Source organism: Nannobrachium achirus, assembly GCF_963921795.1.
Source record: "Nannobrachium achirus genome assembly, chromosome: 2".
In the NCBI taxonomy this organism is placed as follows: Eukaryota; Metazoa; Chordata; class Actinopteri; order Myctophiformes; family Myctophidae; genus Nannobrachium; species Nannobrachium achirus.
In genome coordinates, this window is record NC_137811.1 from 56,383,167 (window position 1) to 56,410,237 (window position 27,071).

The following is a 27,071-nucleotide window of genomic DNA, read 5'->3' on the forward strand; positions in this document are numbered from 1 at the left end:
CAGTAATTCCAACAAGGTGGAGCCGTGTGTGCGAAGCGTGCAGCCTCGCCTGGTCCCTGCAGAGATAGACTTGCGTGTTGGAGTCGAGGGGAGAATCAATGACAGAAGGGGGGTGTGGTGCTTTTGTGCTTTTCTCCACTTTGCTCCATTAAGCCTGTGTTCTTGGCACAATGATTATGTTCCTGGCTTTCTCCCCTCTCTTGGGTAAGATAAGACTGGTCTGTGCCCCCTCACATGTTACGCAATGTTATGGTTAGGATGTGGGGGTTGCGTAGATGATATATTATCGTAACCTGCCTCGGCTGCCTGCAGTGCATTTTACACTCCTCTCCCCCGGATCGGAGAACAGAAAATTCTGGAATGTCCAGAAAAATGCTTCTGGGTGTACTGACTAATGTATTGGTTGAAATGACAAATCCCTGAGTTTCACTTCTGTCACACACACTGCACAGCGTTAATCTGATCATTTGGAATCACTGTCTTATGACTGGACTCGAGTCATTTTGGAAGGTTATTTGGATTTTTGGAGAGAGAGCAACGCACATGGGGCGTTGTCTGTTGTGGGTGTGAGCAAGAAGAGAGTTGGGAAGTTGGAACAGTTTGCTCATAGTTCTCTGGGTGTGTTTGTTTGGTTCCACACGTGAGGTCTGGATCTAATTAGCTCCATCGTTCTTGGATCAATTTTCTGTGTTAGTCATCAGGAAAGAACTTCTTCATTCTGATTCTATATATTTATATATACATACATACACACACACGTATATGGTATTACAGCCACACAGATGGCAAGCGCAGCTCATCATAAGATGCAATTCATCCTGTATATATGAACTAAATCATCATGTTTTGTTCATATCTAAAAACTAAATTAAGGCCTAATCTACATCATGATTATGTAATGATCACATTCTAACTGCATCCTCAACCTTAAAGGGACACATTACAAAGCCTCTTGAATCTGAGATCACATATACACAGCAGTACCATCACAACAGATGACCACTCCACTGTTTTTGCTAACTCACTGCTGACATCTACTGTCTGCTATCAGTCATTGTCGGCCAGCTTTGATAACCATCTGTACAGAGTCAGACTAGATTACCACACTGATTAAATTCCTAAAATTTACTTCACTTCATATTTTTATGGCCTTGATGTGCTGTAGCCATGTTTTATTATGTTGTCAATCAAATAAATATATATATTTTTATACAGAATCATATTCAAGATGAGAGCCCTTTTTAGTGCAGAAACTTAAGTCACTTGGTATGTTGGCTAATTGAATAGCTGTCATCAGAATTAGCCACACCCTAGGGTTGCTTTGGTGTCTGTTTGTCTTGTTCAAATGAGGCATCTATCAGTAATAGCCATGAGGATACCAGGTGCATTTGGTCAAGCTGGTCGCATTAACTGGTATCACTGGAAACATTGCTTCTAAGCTCCTTTTCACGAGGAAAACTGGCTCCCCAGTCTGAGATTCCAAGGACACACTCAAGCCCCTTTGTCGGAGACATTTACTGTGCCAATGAACAAAGGGCGGCTGTGACATTGTGTCTGTGACATTTGATTACTGATGAATGAAGCGGGCTGTGCGTTCGCAAACAAAAGCAGTACAACAAGTAGAGTTTGTAATGAGCCTGAAGCGGCATTTAAAGTCTCCCCACCACATATGGCACCAGGGGCTATTAGAGCAAGTCATATCCCAGACATGCCATTTAGTTTCTCCAGTCTGTATTTCCATCTCTGAAAGTATGCCCAGTGCATTTTTGTGTAATTCATCAAATTCTAGCTATACTCTCCGGCTCGGACCCTTTCATTATAGCAGGACGGGATTGTTTCTTTTGGTTGCCGTGACTCACCCCAGATCAGTCTCAAATCTGTTAGCCTAAATTACGAGCCTGACCTTTCCAAGGTGAAAAAAACAACCGGGGGACGGAGTCCTGTTAGACTTGTGCCCTCTATCAATAGCCTGTGTTGTGGCTTGGGCAGCTATCCGGCATTGCTGTGTGGGGCTGGCAATCTCGCCACTGTTTTGCTCAAAACAAAGTTAACCAGTCTAGCTGCTTGGGCATATCTCTTACTGCTGACTCTACTGTACCTCTGAAGTACCATCTAAAATTATTTTGGACGCATCAAGAGAGTATATTTCAGGATAGAGAAATGGATAAATTTAAAGTAGAGAAATTAAATACCATAGATAAACCTAAATAGCTGCCTACATAGCCCTGTAAGTATACTCATGTTTACACAGGCAGATCCTCTGTGTTAATTTAACTCTGGCGGTGTAAAATGGACTCTAATGGATCCATTCGGGTCCATTTGTACATTGCCAGAGTTAAATTAACACAGAGGATCTTCCTGTGTACACAGTGTACGGAGGAGCCCTAGCTGCCTAGCTGTGTATAATTCTCCAACAACGGAGTGCTAACTGCCAGTTTGTATTGCCTCTCGCTGGCATCCACAGGGGAAAAAGACTGCTGGAAGCAGCTTTAATTGCAGTCCAGTACAATCTAATGAGCTCTGGCTGGCCAGTGCCAGAGAATGAGTGGGTAAACTGCTGTAGCTATAGAACCATCTGCTGCCCACTGACTGTAGGCACAACGCACATAGATCGATAACATATGGCTTATATTGAGGATTTGGCCAAGAGTGATTGGGATGTTAGTCATTTCCCATGGTGCATTTTTAACGTCGGTCCTAAGTCGACACACCACAGAGGCTTTGTGGTTTATTGGAGTTGACTAATAAAAGTTGCATGCTGGAAGATTGTTTAGCTTTGTGAGCTTTCTATAAGTGGAAATGCGCTCACTCGTGCACATACACCCTAATGCACACACTCCCGCCCCCCACTGACATCTTCCACACATGTTAGAGATTCTGCAGTGTGTTTATACTGTACTTATTTCAAAGCTCTATAGCGTTTGACTTTTACCATGACCCACTCGTGTTGTGTCTTTTCTCAGGAGATAACACACTGTCTGCCAAGTTATGATCGATTATTAACTAGAGCGGAGCAGAACCTCAGGAAGATTTACTCTGTATCTTAACCACTCCCATATTAGGAGCCCAGGTTGGGTTTCGGTGGCATAAGTGGGCCCAGAGGAATCTCTTTCACAGGGCTCAAGTTTGGAATACCTTATGGGCTATAAGGGCAGGTCATGAAAGATGAATGGATGGTGGTAGACATGTACTCATACAGTTCTAGGTCATGGGTTCATACAGACATGTGAGTATGCCAGCAGTGAGTGTATGCCATGAACCTCTCGAAAGCCCCCACTTGGTGTCATTGTATAGCCGCCTACGCTGCTGAGACAGTGTAGACATTCGAACGCGGCATCCACATTTCATACCTGCTTGCCCAGGAGAAGAGACTAGGGCCAGCTGCTGTCCTTCAGGGACTGAATGAACTTACTTCCAACATGACAGTGAAATGGCATGTATATTGTCAACACTGTCATTTACAGTGCCATATGCATAAGCTTGAATGTGCTATAGTTAGAATATGTAGTCCATTACTGGGCTCCCAAAAGCAATTGGGGATGGGCATTAAGGGAGGTCTGGGCCTCAGACCTCATTCGTTACAACAGGAGTTCCACTACTGACATCCAAGCAGGTCAATTGTGTGTTTCTTTCTTTGTGCTGAATGATTACAGAGCTAGACATGAAGTAAACATTCCTTGGTCCTTATTCCTGTTTTTTTATAATTAATTCCTTCCTCTGTTGCTATAATTTATTTCTGTTTCAATTCAGTTCCAAGGGTTTTACCCTAATGACATCCAATTCACAATCTCATACATAAACGAGTAAGCTATGTACCTTATGGCACCAATGTGCTTCCTGTCACAGCAGGATTTAGGTGATGAGTCTGAGTATGTGCTGACAGTATAGTATGGCTCTGCCATATGGTCATCATGCTCTATCTCACTCTGAGTGCTCTCAGATGGTTTGGATCGGTGTCGTGGCCAGGTGGAGACCTGTGATCTAATCTTACAGAATACGTCCTCCGTCATCACTCAGTGAGGAGGGGAGAGTTTGCCTGCGTTTCTAGGGGAATCTCCAGGGACGACGTGCAGCCAAGTGGCCGCCAGTGAGCTTCCATCAGTTGCTAACTCTGACACAGTGTGATCATCTGGTGGATATTTATAACCCGCATACAGCACCAGCCCTCTCCCCCGGTCCACACACCCCTCTCAGCCCCCCGGACCCTGCCCCCTTGTCAGTCTGCCGCCCTCCACCCCCTCCCCCTCCCCTAGCAAACGGTTAGGCCAGCAAAGAGTACATTGACAATAAGAGGGGCAACAGGGCAGAGTGGATAGTGGAACAAACAGGAGCCTCATCTTTTCCCTCCATTCCCCCCTCATTTCAGCTCTCTCAGCGGCCTCCTCTTTCTCTCCTTCCCGTCTTTTAGATGAAGATCATTCCTGGTAGGTTGACAGAGTGGAGTTAACATTGTGTGTCTATCTGTGGCCCTCGGCCTGTCCGTCCTTCTGGCACTCTGTTTTATTTTATTTTTTTTACCATCGCTGACTACGTGATTTATAGCAGACACTGTGTGAAATGTCTTCGTGTTTAAATTAAGAGTTACGTTGGCTGGCTTCTTTAAGTTTTCTTTAGCCTGTTTGTTGCTAAGGCTGCCGGGTGCCGACCCTCTACCTTTAAGAAGTGTCCTTCCAGTCAGGCTGACATCTGATAGACATGTGCATCAACAACAAGCGGGTGTGACTTAAAGAATGACATGTGTGTGCGTGTGTGCGTGCGTGCGTGTGTGTGTGTATGTATGTGAGTGAGTGTGTGTGATGGCTCGCTATGGTTGTCTTGGCTATTTGCGATAGCTGTAAAAACAGGGCCACCTGTTATTGTCTCACACAAGCAGTGGACATCTGTGAAACCCTGTTTGTTGTTGTTGATGTTGTGTGGGAGGCGAGAACAAACATTATAATGTTAGGGTATCTCAGTGACACGCCACCCATGTAGTCTTGTACTGTATGTGGCAGCGTTTCTCAAATGGGGGTACGTGTGTACCCCTAGGGGTACACGGAGGTACTACAGGGGATATATGGGAGAAAGTGGAACATGGACTTTACTCTTATGTTTCATGATAAAACCTCCTGATCTGTAAGAGTTGATTAGTACAGCTGTTACTGAAAGAAACATACTTATATCATTATGCTGTTTTATTTTGAACATATTGACTTACAAACTGGACTTACTTAAATGGTTTGGCCAATGTATAAATCTAATCTGCTTGAGAGGCACTAATTGCTCTTTCACTCCATTTCTTATTTGTAATGTTATATTTTTCAAAACATGGTTTGTCATTCCCTCATACTGTAGCATAATTATGCTAGTTATAGTTTTATAAGCAAAATGTTGTTGTTGTCAAGTAAAGGGGGCACTTGGATTCAGAAATCATGGAGAGAGGGTACTGATTACTGAAGCCAAAAAATGGAAGAACAACTGGTATATGGTAATGTGGTCTGGGAAACTAGATGACTTTCCTATCTCTGTGATGTTAGTAGTTTTGAGATATTAATTTCAGTACATTCAGTACATGTTGCAATCACAGTGCGATGTAATAGGAGGTATCTGGGGATGAGTGAGTAAGAGATGGGATGGGAGGATTTCATCAGAGCGATGGATGTTTAACATAGTTGTTGGGGCTAGGTCAAAAACAAACAAGGCTCACGTACGGTATGTGTGCTTGTGTTTGGCATGGAATAGGCTATGTGGGCTGTTTGACACATGGTACTTCATAACATTTAAGTAAAATGAAAGGTTATTTTTCCACACTTTAATTAGTCTACAGTAGCTCTGACTATTTGGACAGACTCTGAGTAAAGGTTCTAAAATTCACAAGTATTATGGAATGTCTTTATGGTAAAGATCTTCCCTAAACATTAACTATAGCTTCTATACCAAGATCACATGAATCAGAGAAGTATATAAAATAATTGTGAAAAAAACAGACGATTCAGGCACTCAGGAGTAAAAAGGAGGAAACGCCTTCAATTATTAAAAGGCAGCTGCCAACATCTTTCGACCTTGCAAGGTCTTCATCTGGGCAACAAACAATCAGTTGTGAACTGGAACCTCAACATTCTCTTCTCAGAAATTAAAACTTGGAAAAGAAGGAGGAGTTGTAGTGGAATCTCAGAAACGCTTTCGTTAATCCAGATGAATATTTGCTGTGCCAATCATGTGTTTGAGGAGAGACCCGTGAACACATCAGTGTGACTAACATGAAGTCTGACAAGCCCATTGTGAGGGGAGTGTACTGTAAACACTCTGACACACTGACATTTACGTGACGGATATTCTATATGTTAGGTGGACAATACAGAACCAAAATAACATCACGGACATGAGATTAGTTTAGAACAGGCTCTGCAATGAAGGTCCAGAAGAAGCAGACAGGGAAATCCAGTAAATCAAGTAAATAGTGTTGGGCGGTGAAAACAGGGGGAATTCTAAAGTGTCGAATGGCATGTCCCTTTCTTAAATTCCTTGCTCGCCCCCTTCCTAGTCCTACTGCCCCACCCGCCCAACCTCGCTCCACTTTCACACGATGCTCTTCCACCTGTCATCTGGGCCAAATCTTGTACCCCAGCTTATCAAGGTCCTAATGCCGGCAAGCCCCCCAGGACACGCACTCCCTGCCCTGGTGGTTTTGTGGCACATAATCACCCTCATCGCAGTCTGGCGCTCGAGAAAAAACAACGGGCAAGGTAAGAGATGCAGGATGCATTATCGGATGAAAACTGACCTTTCAACATTGGGTCCCCATGGAGAGGGATTGTAGTGGATCAACTGGAAGCTGTGTGAGCCAATATTCTCCTCCTCTCTCACCTCTCAATTATGCCCTGTTGGTGGTTGACCTTGTACTGTCTGTAGTTTTGTGCTGATGTACAAAGTATAATTATATGTTTGGTGTCTTATAAACCCCTTAAGGGATGGGTCTTGGGACAAGACACGAAAATATTCATTCATTCATTCATTCCTGCCATTGGAGATGGCAGTAATGCACAGTGTATTTTTGGTGTGTTTCATACCAGTAAATCAACTTAAATTCATGACTAAACAATCATACATTGAGATATCCATCATACATATTCACATACCCACTAACACATCTTCATGGTTTGACATGATGTGCATGTAAGGTCACCTTCATAATTGTAACCATGCTGCAGTTCATTAGTTGTTGCTGTGAAGACACTGTGATACCACTTGTTTCTCTTGCCACGTTACAGCCTGGCAATTGAAGTGACTGCCAAAGAGATTAGCCTTCATTAAATTGAGACTGCACAGTAGGCCTCCAACTTAGGTCTAGCATTTGTGTGACCTGAAAGTGGCAATCTGGAATGGAGAAGAGACCTGCTATGGAAGGGGGATCCATAGCAGGTCTCTTCTCCACCTGACACACACCCAAACCTCCACCAACCCCTTTCTTGTTGCATAAAAGTGGGAGCTGAGTGCTGCGTCCCGTTGTGGAGAGGTTCCCCAGCAATGTGTCTAGTCACGCTTGCTCTGTCTTGATGTGTGTGTGATTGTGTATTATTGAGACAGGGCGTATAATATATAGTGTGTGTTTTAATAGGATCAAACAGTGTGTGTAGGTGATGGCTCAGTGCACCTGTCAGGTTGGAGACTGTCCCAGGACCAGGACCTGCCCTACCCTGAAATGTCAGACCAAAGTTCAGAGAGATGAGAGCACAGGTGTGCCCGTCTGTTCAACAGTAACACTTTGATCTCTCTGTTTATGTTTAGGCTGGATTCATGTCATGTGTGTGAGACACGAATGCCCAGGGAAACTGTTAATGGCTTTATTTTTAGATTCTGCAGCGCTTATGATTACATATTCCCCATAAGGCATTAAAATGTTACCAAACTTGCCTTAATAATTTGTTGGCTAAAGTGTTGGCTCAGTGCGCAGTTATTTGAAATATATCATTTCATAGATCATTCTGTCAAATCAATTGACATTTGTAGTGCAATGATTACATATTTCTTTTACAGAAAGTATGGAATGAAATTCAGTGTGCTAGATTAACTACACTGTATCTCAAGCAGGTTTTGTCATACTGGACTGAAATTAATGGAATTTGATGGCTTCTTCAAACAAACCATGATTTTCTTTAGAAATTATCAAGAAATTAACGTCAAGTATTATATTAATTATATTATAGTAATTGGACTGAACATTCCAAACCACTGGTAAGGTCCAAATGTAGGCTTTCCTTGATGATATCTTGAATCTTGATTATAGTGACTGTTGAACAAGGTCTCTCAGTTGTGTATCAGCTGTATCAGCTGTCCATTTTCACTGGCACCAGTTCAGCACGATGACAGCCCTGTCCCCCATCCTATCACTTCCACCTCAGCTAAAGCCGCCAGTTATCGCAATGAGGAGCATCAAGATCACACCCTAGGCCCCTAGAGTCTAAGGGGTTTCGCCATCTTCTCACTGTGAGAGCTTAGCGCGTAGTCAGATGTACTGTGTTGCGCTGGTGGTCCGGAGGTGAGAACACGGACACACGCGCATGCACGCTCCTTTGACCCTGTTGAAACGAGGTCGGCTGAAAGGTCGTGAGGAAAGAGGAGTGGTTGGGTAAAACTGTAAACACTCTCTCTTTTACACAAAAGTCGCGTCACTCTGCATTCTCTCAGTGTCCTCTGACCTCCTCTTCTGAGTGTGTTTTCCCAGGTAGCCATACATGGCACTTTGCCCCTGGGGGTAAGCTAGCTAAATATACCAGATTCTCTTTTATATGCTCAGCTTCTGTGCGTGTCTTTGTAAACGCTATGCTCGTTGAAGGGTATTATTATAAAGCGTGGGTTTTAAAGCCAGGCTTTTAATGGCATGTTAGATTGCTTTGCATAACTGGCTGGGGAAGAATTTTCCAGTTCCAAGAAGTTTTCTCAGGCAGCACAAGTTGAGCAGGTGCGCTACTCAGCTAAATCAGGCTCACATTCTTGCTCATCGCCCTCACAGAAGTTTTGTAGTTAAAGAAGGTGTCAAGTAATTTATAAATTGCCACCAAAGTGCAACTTCCTGTTTGAGTTACAAAGGCCAATGCTCCTATTGTATTTGACCATATGCTCCCCACAATTGTTCCCCGGTTGTCTCAAAGATGACTATAGAGTGTCACAGACTCACAGCCCTGTGTTGTTGACATTAAAAAAAACAGATCTACAAGCTCAGTATTCATTGTGAGCTTGTCAGCTATTTTTGAAAATATTTTAATAGATGGAGCATAAGTGGTTAAATAAATAAAATTACCCTTTTCCAAAATATTAGTCTAAACAGGGGTGGTCAAGGCTGAACAGGTAGAGCACTCGCCTGGGAAGCAGAAGTTCCCAGGTTTGAGTCCCGGCCACGGCAATGTGTCCAGGTGACGTTGAGCCAAGACACGTAACCCCTAATTTCCTGTACTCCTCTGTGAGCTGAAATTATTATTGGTGTGGTTGCTGTAAGCAACACATTATTGTTCTACTTCTTAATTTCCTGGATAAACTTTTAGCCAATCAGGAAGCAGCATTCTCAGTGACGTCACCATCATAGAGTAAGTCCATTGAGTTCAATGGGGGGGTGGTGCAAGCTTGAGGATTGGTCAAGCTTCCCATGACAATCTGGCTATCCAGACAGACAATAAATAGGCAACCACACATACACACACGTTCTAGTTATTATTAGTTAATATCGGCCATCTGTCATTTAGGACTCTCCAAAATGGGATTGTTGTTGGGCTGTAGTAGATGAGTGGCTCTGGTTTGGGCCTGGACTGTGGAAAGCAGTGTGTGCTTCCTGGAAACAATCACAACTCCTACTCCAGAGGCATCCATGCATTCAGTGAGGGAGGGCAGCAGTCAAATACACTAGTGTGTCATTTTAATAATGCCAGGAGCTGAGCATATACCTGTATTCGAAACAACCCATGTCCTCCATGCTGCACTGGCACAGCAGACATAACAGAAAGCTCCAGAATTTCAAAATAAACAGTGAACACATGCACCAGGAGTGCACAGGGGTACCGGGGGGGCAGTATATACTGGATCTGCTGCGTTTGTTGGCTTTCTGGCCTCTGGGCCCATAGAAACACATCCGGTCTTATAATGGAGGTTTATTTATAGACCTCTTGAATCTATCTGGGGATTTCTCATTGCCCCCCTTGGTCCCTTGGTCCACCGCGCTGACATCAACACTGTTTACTTTCATGCACCATGTGTTTCTTGTAGCTGTTGCTATTTCTCAGTCTGTGACCACTGGGGTTTCGGTAAACCCAGGGACGACAGTAGCGGAGGGGTTAGAGAGGCCAGTTGGCCAGAACGGCCTGCCCAGTATGTGCCGGAAGTGTCCCTGAGTAAGACACTTAAGGGCTTTATTTTAACTTAAAGGCCTGTCCATTCTGTCTTCGACCACTAATTCATGGTAATGCTTTTCAGAAGATGCGAGTGATGTCATTTTGTAGTTGAACCGGACCTTTCCGACGAAAGGTTTGGTGGTCGGAGACAGTATAGACAGGCCTTACTTAAAGAGGCGGTGCCATATAGTTTTGTACTTTTTCTGTTTTTCATGTGTCTAGGGGGTTAACAGTACTTCCTTCCTGATGTGGTTGTTATGAGCAATTATGTATTCCTTTTGTATTTGGGTTTTTTCCTGGAGGCTGACACCTTGTGGGTCAAAAGTGCCGGTCCAAAAACACACATACAATTACAGGTATATCATAGAATGAACCCCTCCCCTTTTACCATTCACCCAACACTGTGGGTGTGGCTAACTACAGCTGGGTCATCACCACCCACCATGACAACCAGGCATACTTAATGAACTGGTGGGTGTGGCCACATAAGAACCTAATTTTAACTCTTTCTGTACACTTTTTTGGAAAGAATTTTAGAGGGGGAAAAATCATGGCACCCCATCTTTAAGACAATCAAAATAGAGCCTTACCCCTAATTGTTTTCGCAGAATGTTAGTCCCAGAATAGTGACACCAGGATTCAAGTGGACAATAAAGGTCTACCTTTATTTTACTGAGATCTACAGAGAATTTTCCCACTGTAAATCTTTGGATACTACCCTTTCATCATCTCTCTGAAGAGTACATTCTGATGACTAAAAGGGCTTAATTATATGTTCCCTTACAAGTACAGTTCACAATCTGTTGGTCGGTAATGACATGATAAAGCTCTAAGAGCCCATGTCAATTTTGACAGGCAAGTATTAATGAAAACAAAGCATGCTGCTATCCCGGCTGAGCAGTTTAAACCTGCAGACATTTGTCGATATCAGGCATGATGGGTCCCAAAGCCTTGTCTGCTGGAATCCAGGACAGAGGTGAGTCTTCTGTAAAAGGAGTAGACTGATTCAGGCCACTGTCCCTTTTACATGTGACCTAGGTTCTGTTCAGCAGCCTGTGACCTGTCATAAAGTTTCACCTCCTAAAGTTGACTGGCGTTGGTCAGTGTGTGACCGCCCACGTAGGCCATTCCATTGGCTCGCTAGATTATAAATGTGTTAGTGTGTTATTACATGCACCACTGCTAGGCGATGGATTGTTTACTGTTGTTTGTTTATCCTTCAGTGATTTTCCAGTTTCCAGGTTACATGGTGGTTACACTGAAAACTACTGTATGGCGATAGCAATTATTTGCTTTGGGGGGTGGGGGTAAAGCTTGATTTGAGACTAAATCTAAATGTGAGATTAAACAAAATGTATTGATTTACATTTACTCAACTTATCTTTCTTGTGAATCACTACCCCTCTATTTTAGTTGAATGAAAGATCTTATCTTTTTCAGTGTAATTTCCCCTCCACTGAGTAGTCCTTCATATACTGTAATGTAATTCTGGGCGTTAGTGGTGGAGCTGAAGCGGTCTGTGTCCTAGAGAGACAGTACGTGAGAATCATGCTACTTTGTTGGTTTTATGTGGAATACTACTTCCAGATTTGAACCGGTTATGAGGATCTAAGCCCACATTTCTTCATGGCTCACTGAACCTGAAGTATTAACACTGTAATCTACAACACCAAGAAGTCCTGTGAAATATCTCACCTCTTTGTCAGCTTGTGTATTAATTAGCCAAATGCTCACACCTGAGCAATACTCACAATGCAATCGTTTATTTTCCTTTTCTTTTGTTCATGATGAATTTGCCTAAGCAACACTATTACTGAATATTTATATTTTGTAATTATCATTATTGTAATTTTTGCATGTAAATGAGTCGACCCTTTGGACCAAGGTCTCATTTGCGATGAGATGCCCTGTTTACAAACAAATCATGTAATCACATAAAACAGACATAACCATATTCATCATGTCAAATCATAAATAAAATAAAAAACATATCTGTCAAACTATCATACAAAAACAGCCTATATCAGTACAATTAACATATCTGATAATTATTTTGGCATTATTTCAAACATAAACAACAATGGGATTAAGGCATCCTATTTGAAGGCCTCTTGAAATGCATTCCATGCTCTCTATAGGAGCACATTATAACTAGGTGAAGTTGAAGGTCAGGTTTGTATTGTGATCCCACAGGTGTGGTGAATGATTTTACATTAGACAAGAAGGGCAGGGCTTCCACGCAACTGTCACCTGTAAAAAGGTGGTGTGTCTTATCATTTTCTTTCCCCCATGGCCTGGGACCAGCTGGCACATGTCGTCAGTTGCACACGTGTGCTCCAGGGGACTATGGGACTACCACCACCATCATCATCTTAAAAGGACCTGTTGCTCGTGTTCCCACCGGGAATAATGGCAGGCGTAGAAATACCTGATGCCTCTACCGATGTGCTGATGTATGGTGCTCGTACTTTTGGAATGACATACGAGCGGCAGGACTATCTCCATGAGATAAGCTATGCAGAACGAAGCAGATATTTGTATAGTAAAATGTGTTGTGCAGGTGAGTTGACCAATATGGATATGGGGAGGAGTTACACAGCACGCACAATGTGAGTGAGATACATTAGTACAGCCTGCTCTAAATACAGGCAATGCCTCTCACTTCACATTGCGGTTTATTTTCAGATTTTGTTCTTGCCGTTAACTTGAATTGATATAATAGTTCATCTCTTATTTATTTATTTGTATTCAACCATAATTGCTGAATGCCAGATAAGTGTTTTGTACAATGAGCAACTTGTTCTCACCAGTAATTTATCATGTTTTACTATCGTCTTATAATTAACTACACCAGTTGCTGTCTGAAGACACTAAAGAAGTGGGTCCAGGGATAGGTTAGTAAAATGTATATGGCGCTATGTTTGTCAAGTCAGAGTGAACAATTTTGACCTGCTGTTACTGAGTAACTAAACAGATGAATTAATGTCTTGACCTTAACTCGCTAAACTTACAAATATGTGTATAGTGAAGGTAGTGAGCAATTGGCAGGGTTTTATTGACTTTAGGAGCTGTTTAGGAGTTCATTACATTCTATCTACAATACAGTACATTTTGCAATTCATAACGGAATCTGTCTTTCAACAAGGCAACATGTTCCTACAGTAGTTAATGTCTACTGCAAGGAATATACTGTGTAGTCTCAGTTCAGTTCCAATCTAAACACACCATCTGGACTTGCTTGTGCTTTGGCACAGCCTAGTGGTCAGAAATGATAATGCCCTATTTTCTCCTTTTACAAAGAAGTAAGTATATGTGGTGGTGCGGTGTCTTCTGTGTCTTCCTTTACGCATTAGGTCTGTGATTCATGAGGGACTCCAACGGCTTTGTGTCTAAAAATACTGACATGAGTAAGAGAGGACTTACCCTGCTCCCAGCACACCAGCTACTGTGTGTTTAGGGATGTTGCTATAGCAACACTTCTCAAGTTCCCCTTTTTCCACATTTACACAGTCCTTTCAAACTCATGAATAAGACCATATGGAACTGATATTTTAACGGAATGGATATTTGAATGGAACTCTTAAGTGGAATGGGAAGACTATGCAAAACGCAGAGTAATAAAGGCTGGTATCTTCGATGATAGCTCTATGAATTTCCCGAGGGAAGAATACAACCTTTATGACCCATGTAGCTGCAGTTTGACAAGCTCACCCGTAGAGGGAGGTTAGGTGTCGCATTTCGTTTTCTGTGTCACTAGAGGACGGGGATCTTCAAACATCAACTCGCATCAAAACACTCCAAATGCATTTGCATTGCAGCCAAATGAAAGTTGAGCGAGACACAATGGTGAAGTCCCAGATGTGGGACATTCCGCAGAGGCTTGTGGAGCTGTTTGTGGTTCAATTAGCTATTTTAAAACTCAGCTGTCTGAGCTAATCCAGAGGGGTTAAATTGGGTTTACGGATTCAACTACAGCTCTTACCCAGACCATCTAAAAGCTGCAGCCTGGCCGTATAGCTCCATGTGGGTGACGGTGGCCAGTGTGTCAGTCTGGGGACACTGCCAACCATCCCTGTGATTATTCTTAGCTCAGACATCCAGTGACTCTTTTGCATGAACTGCGCCATTGTTATGCGTGTTCCTCCAAAAAAAAGAAAGCATACTTTCTTAACACAATATGTGTTGTTCCTAATTTGTACTTGTATGTATCTCTTCAGAACAGGCCAGTACATTTGAGGCAAGCAACTGGCAAGGTTCAATATCAATATTATTTATTTTTAACACCACAAAAAAGTAGGTAGTTACTAGCTCATGTGACAATGAGTTCTGTTTTGCTGTGCTGTTTTGCTGTGCTATCACTGTACATCAGTTGAGACAGCAGTATTCACTATATAGCGCTATTCATGCACTGCCCAGTGTTGCCATGTCCACTTATTATAAGCGACTTTGGGCTGCTTCTTCTTTTTTTTAAGTTGCTTGTAAATATTGGTAGTAGCGGGTTGTTTTTTTGTTTCTAAAGTGTAGTTGCTTATTTGGACTTGTTTCCTAATGTTGTTTAAACCAGTGGTTGTCAAACATTTCCATGTCAAGGACCCCCAATTTAATATATATTTGTCCACAAACCCCCATCTGACAATAGTTTGGGTGGGGTGGGGGTTGCTTATTTCTCTCTCAAAATCTGGCAACACTGGCACTGCCTCTTCTTCCTGCTCTGTCTGCTCCACCCTTCTGTCTGTCTGACCCACCTCACCTCTTGATCATGCTTTAACTCCCCCTCCTCTTCCTTCAACTCACATAAGAGTCATAGTCGGATGAGGTGGGTTTTAGGGTGTGTACTCTGTACTGGCTGTCTCTGGATTTATTAACATTCCATTCCCGGCGGGGTGTGGCAGTCAGCGCCTGCTTCCACTTGCTTTTACCTGAAGTGATAAAAGTGAGGGAAAGCAAAGGGGGATTAAGAAAACGGGCAAAAGATAAAGGAGTGGAACAGAGAGAGAGAGGGAGGAGGGGTTACACAGAGAATAAAGAGACAGTGAAAATAGGGAGAGAGAGAGTGCACCCAGTAACCTAACCTGTGTTATTCAATCCTTTCTCCTCCCCTACAATGTCTGGTGTTGTCTACCCAGCCCCTCTCTAAACCCCTTAATTTCTTCACTAACACTGGACTTAAGGCCCCAATTGCAGATGCTTTGTTCTGTTCGCTAAGTTGTTTGTTTTCCATGATAATGGTAATGGCTGTTGCTTAAAAGCAGATTATGTCAGCTCTGAAACAGCATGTTCAGCTGAGTGTATCAGGACCGAGAATCTGTGCGGGGAGCAAGAACGGTCTTTTAAACGGTCTGTCTAAACATTTATGATAAGCTGTATAATAGAAAATAAAAACAGGGAGGCTCCAGAGAGTAGAGTTAAAGATTATTGATTTTATCTTTTGTTTATGTGAGTTCCCCAACTAACCTCTGGCCTCTTAACTGCAGAGTGAATGTCTCCACTCAGGCGACCTCCTCCCTGCGCAGCAGTAAACAGCATCTGGTTTGATGTGTGTCTTGGAAAATTTAGCAAAAATAAATGAGTGGATTTATTGAACACAGACCAGTGATTAGAGACCATTTATTTTAAACGGAGCCCCCAATCTTTGTGAAGCACAGTCAGGGAGTCACGACAGCTCGTGCTGGACTACTTAAGAAAAGCTGCTGTGTCTTTTATTTGAACAAAACAGGCATTTTTAAACAGCTGTCAACGTGAATTTAGAAGCTCAGAATGCATGTCTTCACACAGGATCTAGATTTTGTTTACAGTATTAGCTGGGAAAGAATCCACAGTTATTAGGTTAAATCTACTATGAGTTTAAATATACCCATGGGGGTAGTTGAGCATGTTTGTCTCTATGTGCCTTTAGGTCAAGATTTTCTACTTTTAAATCATACTGCATTTGCTTTAGAGAGAATTAAAGTAACACTTCAGATTTTGCTGTGTTGTTTCCCCCTCTCTGCACTGTCCAAACCACAGTGCTCAGCCTATGACGTAAAGTCAGTAGTGTGGGAACACGCAGCCCACTGTCCCCATCCCCTCCCTTTATAGAAAATAGATAGAACCAAAAAACCTTTCATTTAGAGAGAAAACGCTGGCTTCGGAATCACACCAAACAGTTTCTGCTTTTTAAAAAATATAGAAATTGTCCATCTGGTTTTGATGAAGTGAACTGAGGGAGCACTGTAATAAGCATGTTGAGACCTTAATGATACGTCTCTCTGGAGAAACGATCTCATGACTAAGACGTTCCACGGTCTCGCCGTCCTCGCCTTATCCCGTCCGGGGGGTCTCGGGTTCCCCTGCAGTATTCCCCATGGTGTTGAAGTAGGGTGTCTCTACTGGTGTCCCTGCCAGGAGGATATTGCTAAATGCCAGTGGTGGAAAAGGTACTCAAAGGTTTTACTTAAGTAAAAGTATCTCTCTTCTCTTCTCTTCTCTTCTCTTCTCTTCTCTTCTCTTCTCTTCTCTTCTCTTCTCTTCTCTTCTCTTCTCTTCTCTTCTCTTCTCTTCTCTTCTCTTCCTTTGTGATGAGACTTTGTTGTGGCATCCACAAGTCACATTGACAGACCGGGAGAACATTCCAAAGACCCATTACAACATTGGTAAATGGTAAATGGTAAATGGTGCATTTATATAGCGCTTTTAATCCAAAGCACTTTACATAGATTGTGCATTACATTCACCCATTCACACACACATTCATACACCGGTGGCGGAGGAAACCATGCAAGGCACCAACCTACTCACCGGAGGCAATTAGGGGTTCAGAGTCTTGCCCAAGGACCCTTCGACATTAACTCAGGGGGAGCCCGGATTCGAACTGGGAACCCTACGGGATTTATACCCTTCGTGCTCTAATACCAGTTTCTCTACCCCTAAGCTATGCCGCCCACATTGCATTTCAAAGAGTGATTTGCAGTATAATTAGTTGCACGCTGGTGCCACACATCAAAAATAGCTGATCTACAAGCTCACAACACATCGCAGCTTGGTTGCAAACTGTCTTGCACTGAAAATGTCAGTGCAAGACAGTTTGCAACCAAGTGTAACAACAATGAAACATGAGACAGACCACCCTGACTCACAAATGAAATTTGGCAAGAAAGGTAACGATTTATTCCATCACGCAAAGAGCAATAAATGATTTAACACACATTCTCCAGCATGAACATTAATTTCTGATTCCCTCTAATTGCCATGAATAAATTAGACAAACTGTTAAAATCTAATTGCAACAGATATGGTGTTAAGCCGTGTGGATTCAGTAGATGTTTTACACTACTTACCTATGTTCCATTATTCATTTGGACCTACTCAAATTCCCACTCATAACCACTCCTTAATTCCTCAACCTGCCTAGGCGTGGTATCACAAAGGTGTGTCTCCAGATTTGCAAACGTGGCTTCGAATTAAAGAAACACACACACACACACGCACGCGCGCACGCACGCACGCACACGCACACACACACACAGTTGCTTCATGTTCATATCATAGAGGTGCTTTGATGCTGTGTGAGGGAGAAAAGTGTTTTTTAGGTGTCCAATGATACAGTATGATGATCTCAGACAGTGAGGAGGGTAATGAGATATGAACGCTCCTCATGTCTGGAGGATACGGGTCAGGTAATACCTTCTGCTGTGGCTGAGCTGTCAGCTTATACTGCCCTAAGGGCACGGGCTTAAACTGCAAGGAAGATGATTCCAGGTCTTACACACACAATGTTCATTTAACTCAGAGATTGTAGCCAGTGTAACCAATTTGTATACTCTTAGATTTACAAATGGATAAATTAGCACGGAGGGTTTTACTCTGTAGTTTGAGACATTCTCTCCCTCTCTCTATCTCTCTCTGTCTGTCTGTCTGTCTGTCTGTCTGTCTGTCTGTCTGTCTGTCTGTCTGTCTGTCTGTCTGTCTGTCTGTCTGTCTGTCTCTCTCTCTGTCTCTCTCTCTCGTTCCTTCAGTGTGGTCTGCTGCTATACGATAAACTCTTGTCTGTTTGTTTTCTCACATGGCTTGAAGATCCCAGGATTAGGATCAAGATACTGGAGTTATGGTTCTTTGTTTGTTATTATCCTTACATGTGGCAGGTTTAAAACAAAAACTAAAATAATGTCTCCCATGAAGAAACAGCCATACAGTTTGAACTAGCGCAGTGCAATCAAATAGAATAAAAGTGTTTACCATTCTCTACCGCAATTTTCTACTGCAATTATATATAATAATTGTGAAATAATATGAAATAGCTCAATATCAATACTAATGTGCTACTAATTTGATCTTGCAAATGACTAAATAATAGATAAATAAATATTTCAATAACAGTAAAAATAAAATATAATATGGGGTTAAACTTAAATGCTCAGAAATGCATACACAACTATGCGGTGTACCTTCTTCCTACTGCTCTTACTTCTTGTTTTATCACTGTGGAGAGAAGGGATCTCAGAGGAATGCTGTGAATAATGAATGATTAGCCATGCAGAGTGTGTGTGCGCGTGCTTGCGTTTGTGTGTACAGTGTACACATGCACGCATGTGTCTATGACAACCTGGCATCTTTTGGGAACTAATGACTAATTGTTTTACACCCTGACCGTTATCCCATAATCCACGATACTCCAATAAAACCATCATTATTACGTAGTTGTCTTTGGTGCCACCGTTATGACTTTAATATTACTAGTGACTCAGCTTGTGTGGCTGTACAGTATTCGTGTTCAAACAAGCAGTTAGTGGGGTTCTGGGAGAGTATGAGTGTGCTCTTGCACAAGCCTATCCTAAAGTGATTAGTGAGTGAGAGTGTGTCTGCATGTGGGTGTGTACAGCACAGCGTGCACGCTGGCCACCACCACACCTTTGTCCCGCTTCTTCTCCGCTAACCACCTCCACCACCAGCGTGACGGAGCAGGAAGGGGGCGTGGCGTGCCCACAATGTCCTCCCTCCAACCATGCTGCCACTAAATACACACTCACACATCACGTACGAGGACGGGCCGAGACTCTGTAGCCCACAGGCATCATTTACTTCTGAAAGGAGAAGTGAGGGAGGAGGAGGAGGAGGAAGAAAAAAGGAAGGAAGGGCTGAACCAAAAGCAGGGGATAGAGAGAGAAGGAGGGAGAGAGAGAGAGAAGGAGGGAGAGAAATCATAGGTTTGTGAAGTGCTGACTGGAGCGTGGACCACAGGACTGCATGCTTTGACTGACTGCCTCCACAGAGATACCGAGGACCGGAGACTGAGGCACACACACACAGAGACTTAAGACAGAAAGGATTTGTATTCTTATCATCGTTATTATTCTGTGAGTGTCACGCAGCACTGAGGGACAGTGACAATGAACTCTCATCAGCAGAAGTACAGGAATGTCTCCTCGCAGTCCTCTGACAGCAGCGTGGGCAGAGACAGGGTGTCCTCTGATGAAGGGTACTACCAGGGGATGCTCAAAGCTACAGACGGAAGGAAAGGTATTCATGTTGATCTGAGTATTAATCCAAGTTCATTTGACTCTATAGGAGTACGGCTCCATTTGGTTACATTTGTACACTTGCGGACTGCAGCTCTTTTAGATGAGACATACTGTACATTGGTCAATCATCTATTTGTGTCAGGTACAAAAAGGGATTTAGAGTTTACTGTTTTCTCCTGTGAGAGGGGGAAAGGGAAGCATTTTATGCCTGTAATTTCAGGTTTGGATGGTTTTCAGGTTCTGTGGACCGCAAAGTCCCTAACTTGTTGAAGTTGTGGCCTTAATGGCTAGGCTGTGTTATAATTATCCATCCCATGCTGTTTCAGTAGCTTAACGGTCATATTCTGCTGTTGTTTTTAGCTGAAAGAATCTTTGTTCAATTAAAGCCTTCTACTTCTGTCATGAGACAGTTACTGTACCACTTAGATTAATTATAGCGTAATGGTAACATCGTCAGGGTGAAATTCATCACTTCCACTCAGGGTCACACCAAAAGTGATATGATTAACAAAAGAGTTGAAAACTTGCTCACTTTTTAATGGAGGTGTGGTGGTATTTTGGGTTGACTTTCTTTGTTTAGCCTGTATAGCATGTCTGGATTGCCTGTATTGGATTGCCCCCCCCCCTAAATCTCTTTGGTAATGCCAGACATTTTAAAGGTTTGCAGAATTATGATGTGACTTCCAAGTGCTGACTCAGGTATAAGGGTTTAATAGATGCACCTTGGCTGTTATGAAAAAATCCTGCCCTGTGCTGGCTTGTACTGGACTGGTTGCAGTCAAGAAGTTGGCTTCAGGCAGCTTAAACAGCCATTGTGATTGCATTGTGGGTTACTATAATATTTGATAGATCTGATTTACTGTACAGGCGAGGCATGGCATACACCTCTCCGAAACTCATTTGTCTCAGTAATATTTGATGCTTTAATTCCAGTCAACCTCATCGCTCTGCATAACCTTTCATTCTAAAGGGCAAAAGTGGCACACAAGGAGATGTCATTGCTGCAGGTGAAATTGCACCAATACCAAATAATGTGACTTGAAAAGAATTAGCTGGCTGTGAATGACCGATACTGTACATACAGGTAAAGGTGTAGTTCTTGCAGTGGATTCCACTTATACACAGTATGGAAGGCAACCTTTGGGAAACAACTCTGTGTCTTCAGCCAGTAGGTCAAAACAAGTCATTGACCTTCCAAATGGGAGGAACCGACACTGCGTGCAAATTGGCATTAATTGCTGAATGACATGAGGTAAAAGTTCCATTGGCCTCTATGCGACCTGAGGTTTCAATAACACAATGGCAGAAATAATTGCCAGAAATAATCTGATGGAATATTAGCCCCTGGGTGCCGTTCTTATTTTTTGTGAAGGCAGCAGTGAATCAATGCCCTGTGTACTGAAACTGTGGTTTTCATTGCAGGGTGTGTCATACAGTATGGACATTTAATAAGGCAGCATGTCACGCCCTTTTCAGACTGATAAGGCAGAGGAGAGGACTTTGTGTTTGTGTCCATAGTTCTTTCAGATACAACTTGTGAATGAGATTTATAGATTTTTGTTGTTATGTGAGTCACCAGAATGAAACACGTGTTCCATTCAGAAAGACATAAAGCATTACAATAAACACTTATATTACCCTACAGGATAAAGACTCCTCCCAAAAGCAGTCAAATCAGATAGACTTCAATGTATCATAATAAATCGCAGGAACATGTCTTGTGGTTTGTTGCCAGTATTTACACTCTAAACCACTCATAACACAAAAGTAGGTGTGTTCAAGTGTGTTGATTTAACGGGTGTATTCCCTGGAGGGAAGACTGTATCTTCTTATACAGTTGTCCAAAAACAATAGCCTGTCCGATCAGTGATAGGCATGGCTTTGACAAATACAACGTGTAATGTTTAAGAAAGCATATCACAACACTTCATTACATCCTTGTTCCTGTGGGAAACTTCTTCTGTGTGTGATGGAGCCTATGTGGTTGCTTGCCCTGTGATCGTGGTGAGAGACAAGCCCTTACACACCTTCCTAGACAACGTTGGCACATCTGCCGACGATGAATGTGCTGTGATGCTGTGTGACTCAGCTACAGACACGCACCGCCCAGACAGCTGTGATCATGTCTAATTCCACCTTGTTGTGACGTCTTTGTTTCATCATATGGAAATAACACAGCAACACTTTGGCACTTTCCGTTTTCCATGATTTGATATTGTTTTATATTACATTTTTACTGGTGTAAGTTAGTTACAGTGGGACCCAGTGCAAACTAGCTACTAGCTATGAAACATGAAAGGCATGATGACTGCTTGAACGGCTTGCAAAATGAGTTCAGATTGTGTGAATAAACTAGCTATATTTTATCATGTTGTCACATATTACCCAGCAATCATCCTTGGCCTTTCTCATATAACAGAACTTCCAATCAAATTAAATTGAAACTATTCAATTATTCAATTCAATTCAATTCAATTAATTTAATTTCATTTAATTGAATAGTTATAGTTTATGTGGAATACTCATATCATTTTGTTGCTATAAACTATTTCATCTAAACATTTTCAAACCATCATGGAAGTGGGTTTTGTATACAATTTAAAATAACTTATTCTTTGAACACTCGGCTCAAGACATTGTTTTTCATGATCAAATCTCTCTTCTTTATTAATATTAATTTCACAACATTCATGAATGTGAAAACAAAGTCATTAGTGAAATTAATATTGGCATTGTGCACAAAATATACAAGAAAAAAGTAAACTAAAAGCAAGAAAACTCACAGAAACAGCTGTTTCTCCTATATAAATAAACACGCGGCCCACCCTAGGAACCAGGCCACCAACCCTGACAGGTGATCATTTTAAAAGGTGCTTAAGGTTAAAAGAGTCTGATTTCCACATCTCTGTCATTGACTCCTTCACCTCATGTACACGGGATGTTGATAGCTTCAAATACACAACTAGATATCCTACCATAAAGAGAAGGAACTTGAAGGTTTTAACCAACAATTGAATCCTCTCCAAAGAGCACCTGTTTCAGTTTCTGATAATTACGGACCCACACAGCGCTTCCATGTTTCTTAATTCAACACAACAACGGTAGATATGTTTACTTTGCACCACAAAAATCCAGCTACAGTAGTATCTTTTGTCTTTTGGTCGGTATCCAGCCCACTGAAGGTTAAACAGATCATTAGGAATGGGTTTAACAGGCAAATGAGGTGCTCCACCTAAACCCTTAGCACTACAGAAAAAAATCAATGACCATACATGAAGCTAGTTAGCATTTGTTTTTGTTTTTAGGTTTTTAAGAACTTTGATTATATTGTGTTTTTTCTAGATAGATATACATTTGCATTTGTTATATTGTTGATGATGTACTGACATATTATCTTATTTATTATTGTGATGTTATCTGCTTATTGTAAATCGCTTTGGATTAAAAGCGTCTGCTAAATGCCTAAACTGTAAACTGTAGGTGCTCAAACATCTCGGAGAGGTTAGAGGCAAGCATCTCCTAGAATCTGGCCAATGGAGAGCATTCCCAGAACATACAGTATGAAAATAAGTACCAACAGCCTTCAAAGAACACCACCCAACACATTGTTGGAGGGCCTGTACTCTCACTCACTCCACAGGCCCTATTCCACAGTCCCTCACCCCACAGGCCCCACTCCACAGTCCCCAGTGCAACCACATTGCTATACTTACACCCCTCCCCTGACTGTGCATTCTGTGTGGTCTAATATTTGACTGGCAGGTCAAAGACTACATGGTACATATATATACATACACATGGTAATGTGTTACTCACTTTTTCATCACTACTTTGTATGCGTGGCTGTGTGTGTCTGGACTATCTCACAAACTGCTTGATCTGATGGATCTGTGCCAAATTTCTTCCACATGCTGGCCACTAGGCCAAGGAAGCACCTCCATGCCTTTTTCACATTATTTGCTAAATATTGTGAAATATCTAACTTTAATTTCATGATAGAAGTGAATGGCACACGGATTGAGCTGAAGTCTGAGATCCTCATGGCTGCGATGACGTATTAGACAGAATCTTGTTTATTCTATAATCAATGTCTGATGTTCCACTGTGCATTTTGTGTTCACAGATGAACGGGATCGGGTACAGAAAAAGACCTTCACAAAATGGGTGAACAAACACTTGATAAAGGTAAGGCTCTTTGTTTTTCTATACACATTCTACTGTAATGCATCACATGTACGCACACACACATATCAACATAATATTCTATCATTTCAACAGCCATTATTCATCTGAGATTTAATATGATAATCAGAGTGGAATTTCTTTGTGCATTTCTAACTCTTTAGTCGAGCATTGATTTCTATGAAAGAGTCTTTTTTCCCAACAACTTTATTGTTGTATTTACTCCTCAAAAGACTGTTGCATTGGGTGTACGTTGGGTGTTTACTGGTGGTTACAGATTAATTGTGTGGTACACATTCATCTCCAGAAAATCATCTTACTCTGTAATTACTCTGAGAAGATCTTTATTTGGGCTTGATTCATGATGCCGGTGGCCAGATGTTTTATAGCTGGGAGTTTGGATGTATTGTTAATCTTGTAAACTCAGATTTAGGGAAGGGACAATAAAGGCTGTAATCACAGAGGTTTGGAAGATAGAGTTCCTCACCTCTAGGCTATGTTTAGGAGGACCATGTTTGGATAGGCTGTTGTTGGTATGCAGATGACATCATGTGGTTTTAACCATCACTGTGACCTCGGCCTGTTCTGGGCCATTTGTGCTGAGCGCACCGTATACGCCATATCCTATTCAGACAGGTTACCAGGGCAACACAATATTATGCCACCGCGGTAAGGATCCCCCCGTCGGGCTCCTGAAAGTTCACACTCTTAACATTGTTGATTGTTTTGAGTCTCGGATCATCACTATCTGTAGAGCAGGCTCTGACCCATACACGTCTAAGAAGTGCCTGTGTGGGAGTGTAGTGATTACCCACAGAGAAGTCCCGCCCACCCCCTCCCCCACAGACACACACACATATTACTATACGTGTGAGGACATCAACCTTTTTAACCCTAACTAACCCTAAAGCCAGAGTTGGACGAGTTATACTTAAGCTCACAGCGCACCGCACGCAGCGCATTCAGCTGTTCTTGTAGACCAGCTATTTTCGGTGCATGACACCGGCTCACAACTAAGTATAAATTATTCATACCACCAACACCAAACCCATAAACCTAACCTCTAAATACCTAATCCGAAACCTAACCCCAAGTGAATATTTTCCTAATTGTAAGCTTAACTCTTTTTTATCAGAAAACAATCATTTCTCTTCACCAGAAAAAAGCCCCCCACAATGTCAACTTCTCAAATTCTTCTCTTTTGCTCTTGTGGGAACATTTGACCCTCACAAGATATTAATACTACCCATACACTTATACACACACACACGCACGTGTGCACACACACGCATGCACGTCCCACAATTAGCCACTAGTATTGTGCTGTGAGCCGAAGGCTTACCAGAAGACCAGCCTGTCATCGGCTGATTGACTGTGTAAACTGTCCGTCACCACTCCTCTCCTCTCACCTACCTCACTTACCGGCCCAGAACTCTGGCCTGAAAAGCGGCCAATCTATCACACTCGAGTCACACCGATGGCGGTACAGGGGACAGGGGTGGGTCCATTGTAACAAGCCAAACAACTCACTCTGGAGCTTCTCATTAGAAATGAAAAATCATCCCCGCAAAACACATGGCCCCTCCCACACCCCATGTAAAAATATCCACGGCTGTGTCATTTGGTCCTCCAGAGAAACTCCCACTGGCAGGCTTAAACCATTAAGGGCCTCCTCATCATTCGCCATCATCGCTTGAAAGACATTCAACCGTTTTTAGAAATGAATGGAACAAGCGAAGGGGAAAAAAAGAAGAATTACAGCAGCACAAAGAGAGCATTTACCTTCCCACAAACGCACGCAGCGCTAACATATTCTGTTCCTGATATAAGCGAACTCTCTCCCCCCCTCTTCTGTGTGTTTCTTGTGAGTCATAGACATCTGGGTTCACTTAGCTCCCTCTAAAAAGGCAGAATCAGTTCTGGGCGCACAGTGAGCAGGCCAATGGTTGCACATGTGCTGCACAGACTCCCGGGTCTGGGTGGCTGCATACTGTACAGCAGTGTTTCTCAAAACTTTAAAATGTCAAAGTTTCCCCTTGACTCGACAGTGTACAAATAGAACCAAATGGTTCCATTTGTACACTGTCAGGAGTTACAGACCTGTATGGGTCAATTTAAACCCCCCTAAAGGAACCCACAGCGTCTCTGGAATCCACTTTGAGAACCACTGCTGTACAGTATTGTGCATGCCACCAGGTCTTAACGGAAAGAAATGCATTGATGCATGGGAGCATAGAAGTTGCATAAGTTGTGATTGATTGCATACATGTTGCTGTTAAATGTCATACTTATGTAAATATGTGGTATGCGCCTTGACCACTAGGCCAGTGGGCGCCCCGCACTACATGTAATTCTGAGAGTGTACAACATGTGCGCTATAATCCTCGATGTGGAGGAAAACAATATTCTCGGCAGGGACTGTGTTAATAGTCCGCCTGTGTCTGCCTGTGTAAAAAGCCAGCTCCTCCTCTCTTGACGTTATAGGCTTGATGGGAAACTGATGGTTGTATTGGCTGCCTCGACAGGGGCCAGTCCTGGGTGGGTGCAGCTGGAAGGAGCTATAATGGGTGATTTCCCCCTTGCAGAGTAAATCTTATTGCAGGAGACAGAGGGAGAGAAGGCAGGCAGCAGATTTTATGCAACGTTATGTAAAAGCACTTAATGTACATCTGCAGTGTAGGTACAGTACCACTTCTCTTCTCTGGGCAGAATATATATATTTGGCTACCGATGAACATACCTAGCACTATCAGTGGTCCCTAATTGAGGATAGAGTTGAGAAGAATTATGTAATTCTAATAAAGCAGCGTAGAGACTTCTGAGTGACCTATGCAGCGTAATTATGCTTCTTTTGTTTTGATTCTAGTGCACAGTGCAGTTCCCATGCTTCTGTGGTTTGACTTTGATGAAGGGTTGTTTTCGGACGTCAGGTTTTCACCATGGGACCTTTTCAAAGATAGTTCAAATGGCTTATACTTGAGTCTTTTACAGAGTAAGTGTAGCAGCGTGACATTACTTGCCAGCCAAAACA

The 27,071-nt window shown here is 42.5% G+C and overlaps 1 protein-coding gene across 2 annotated transcripts in view; it reads left to right on the plus strand.

The window, feature by feature from the left end:
• LOC308301280 (plectin-like) overlaps nucleotides 1-27,071 on the plus strand; it is a gene marked incomplete at its 3' end in the record, with an annotated part of 117,061 nt that overhangs the window by 49,048 nt on the left and 40,942 nt on the right. For both annotated transcript variants that reach the window (XM_080745205.1, XM_080745206.1), the window contains exon 2: nucleotides 23,982-24,043. In XM_080745205.1, the coding sequence (XP_080601331.1) occupies nucleotides 23,982-24,043 (62 nt within the window). The remainder of the gene's footprint in view (nucleotides 1-23,981; nucleotides 24,044-27,071) is intronic.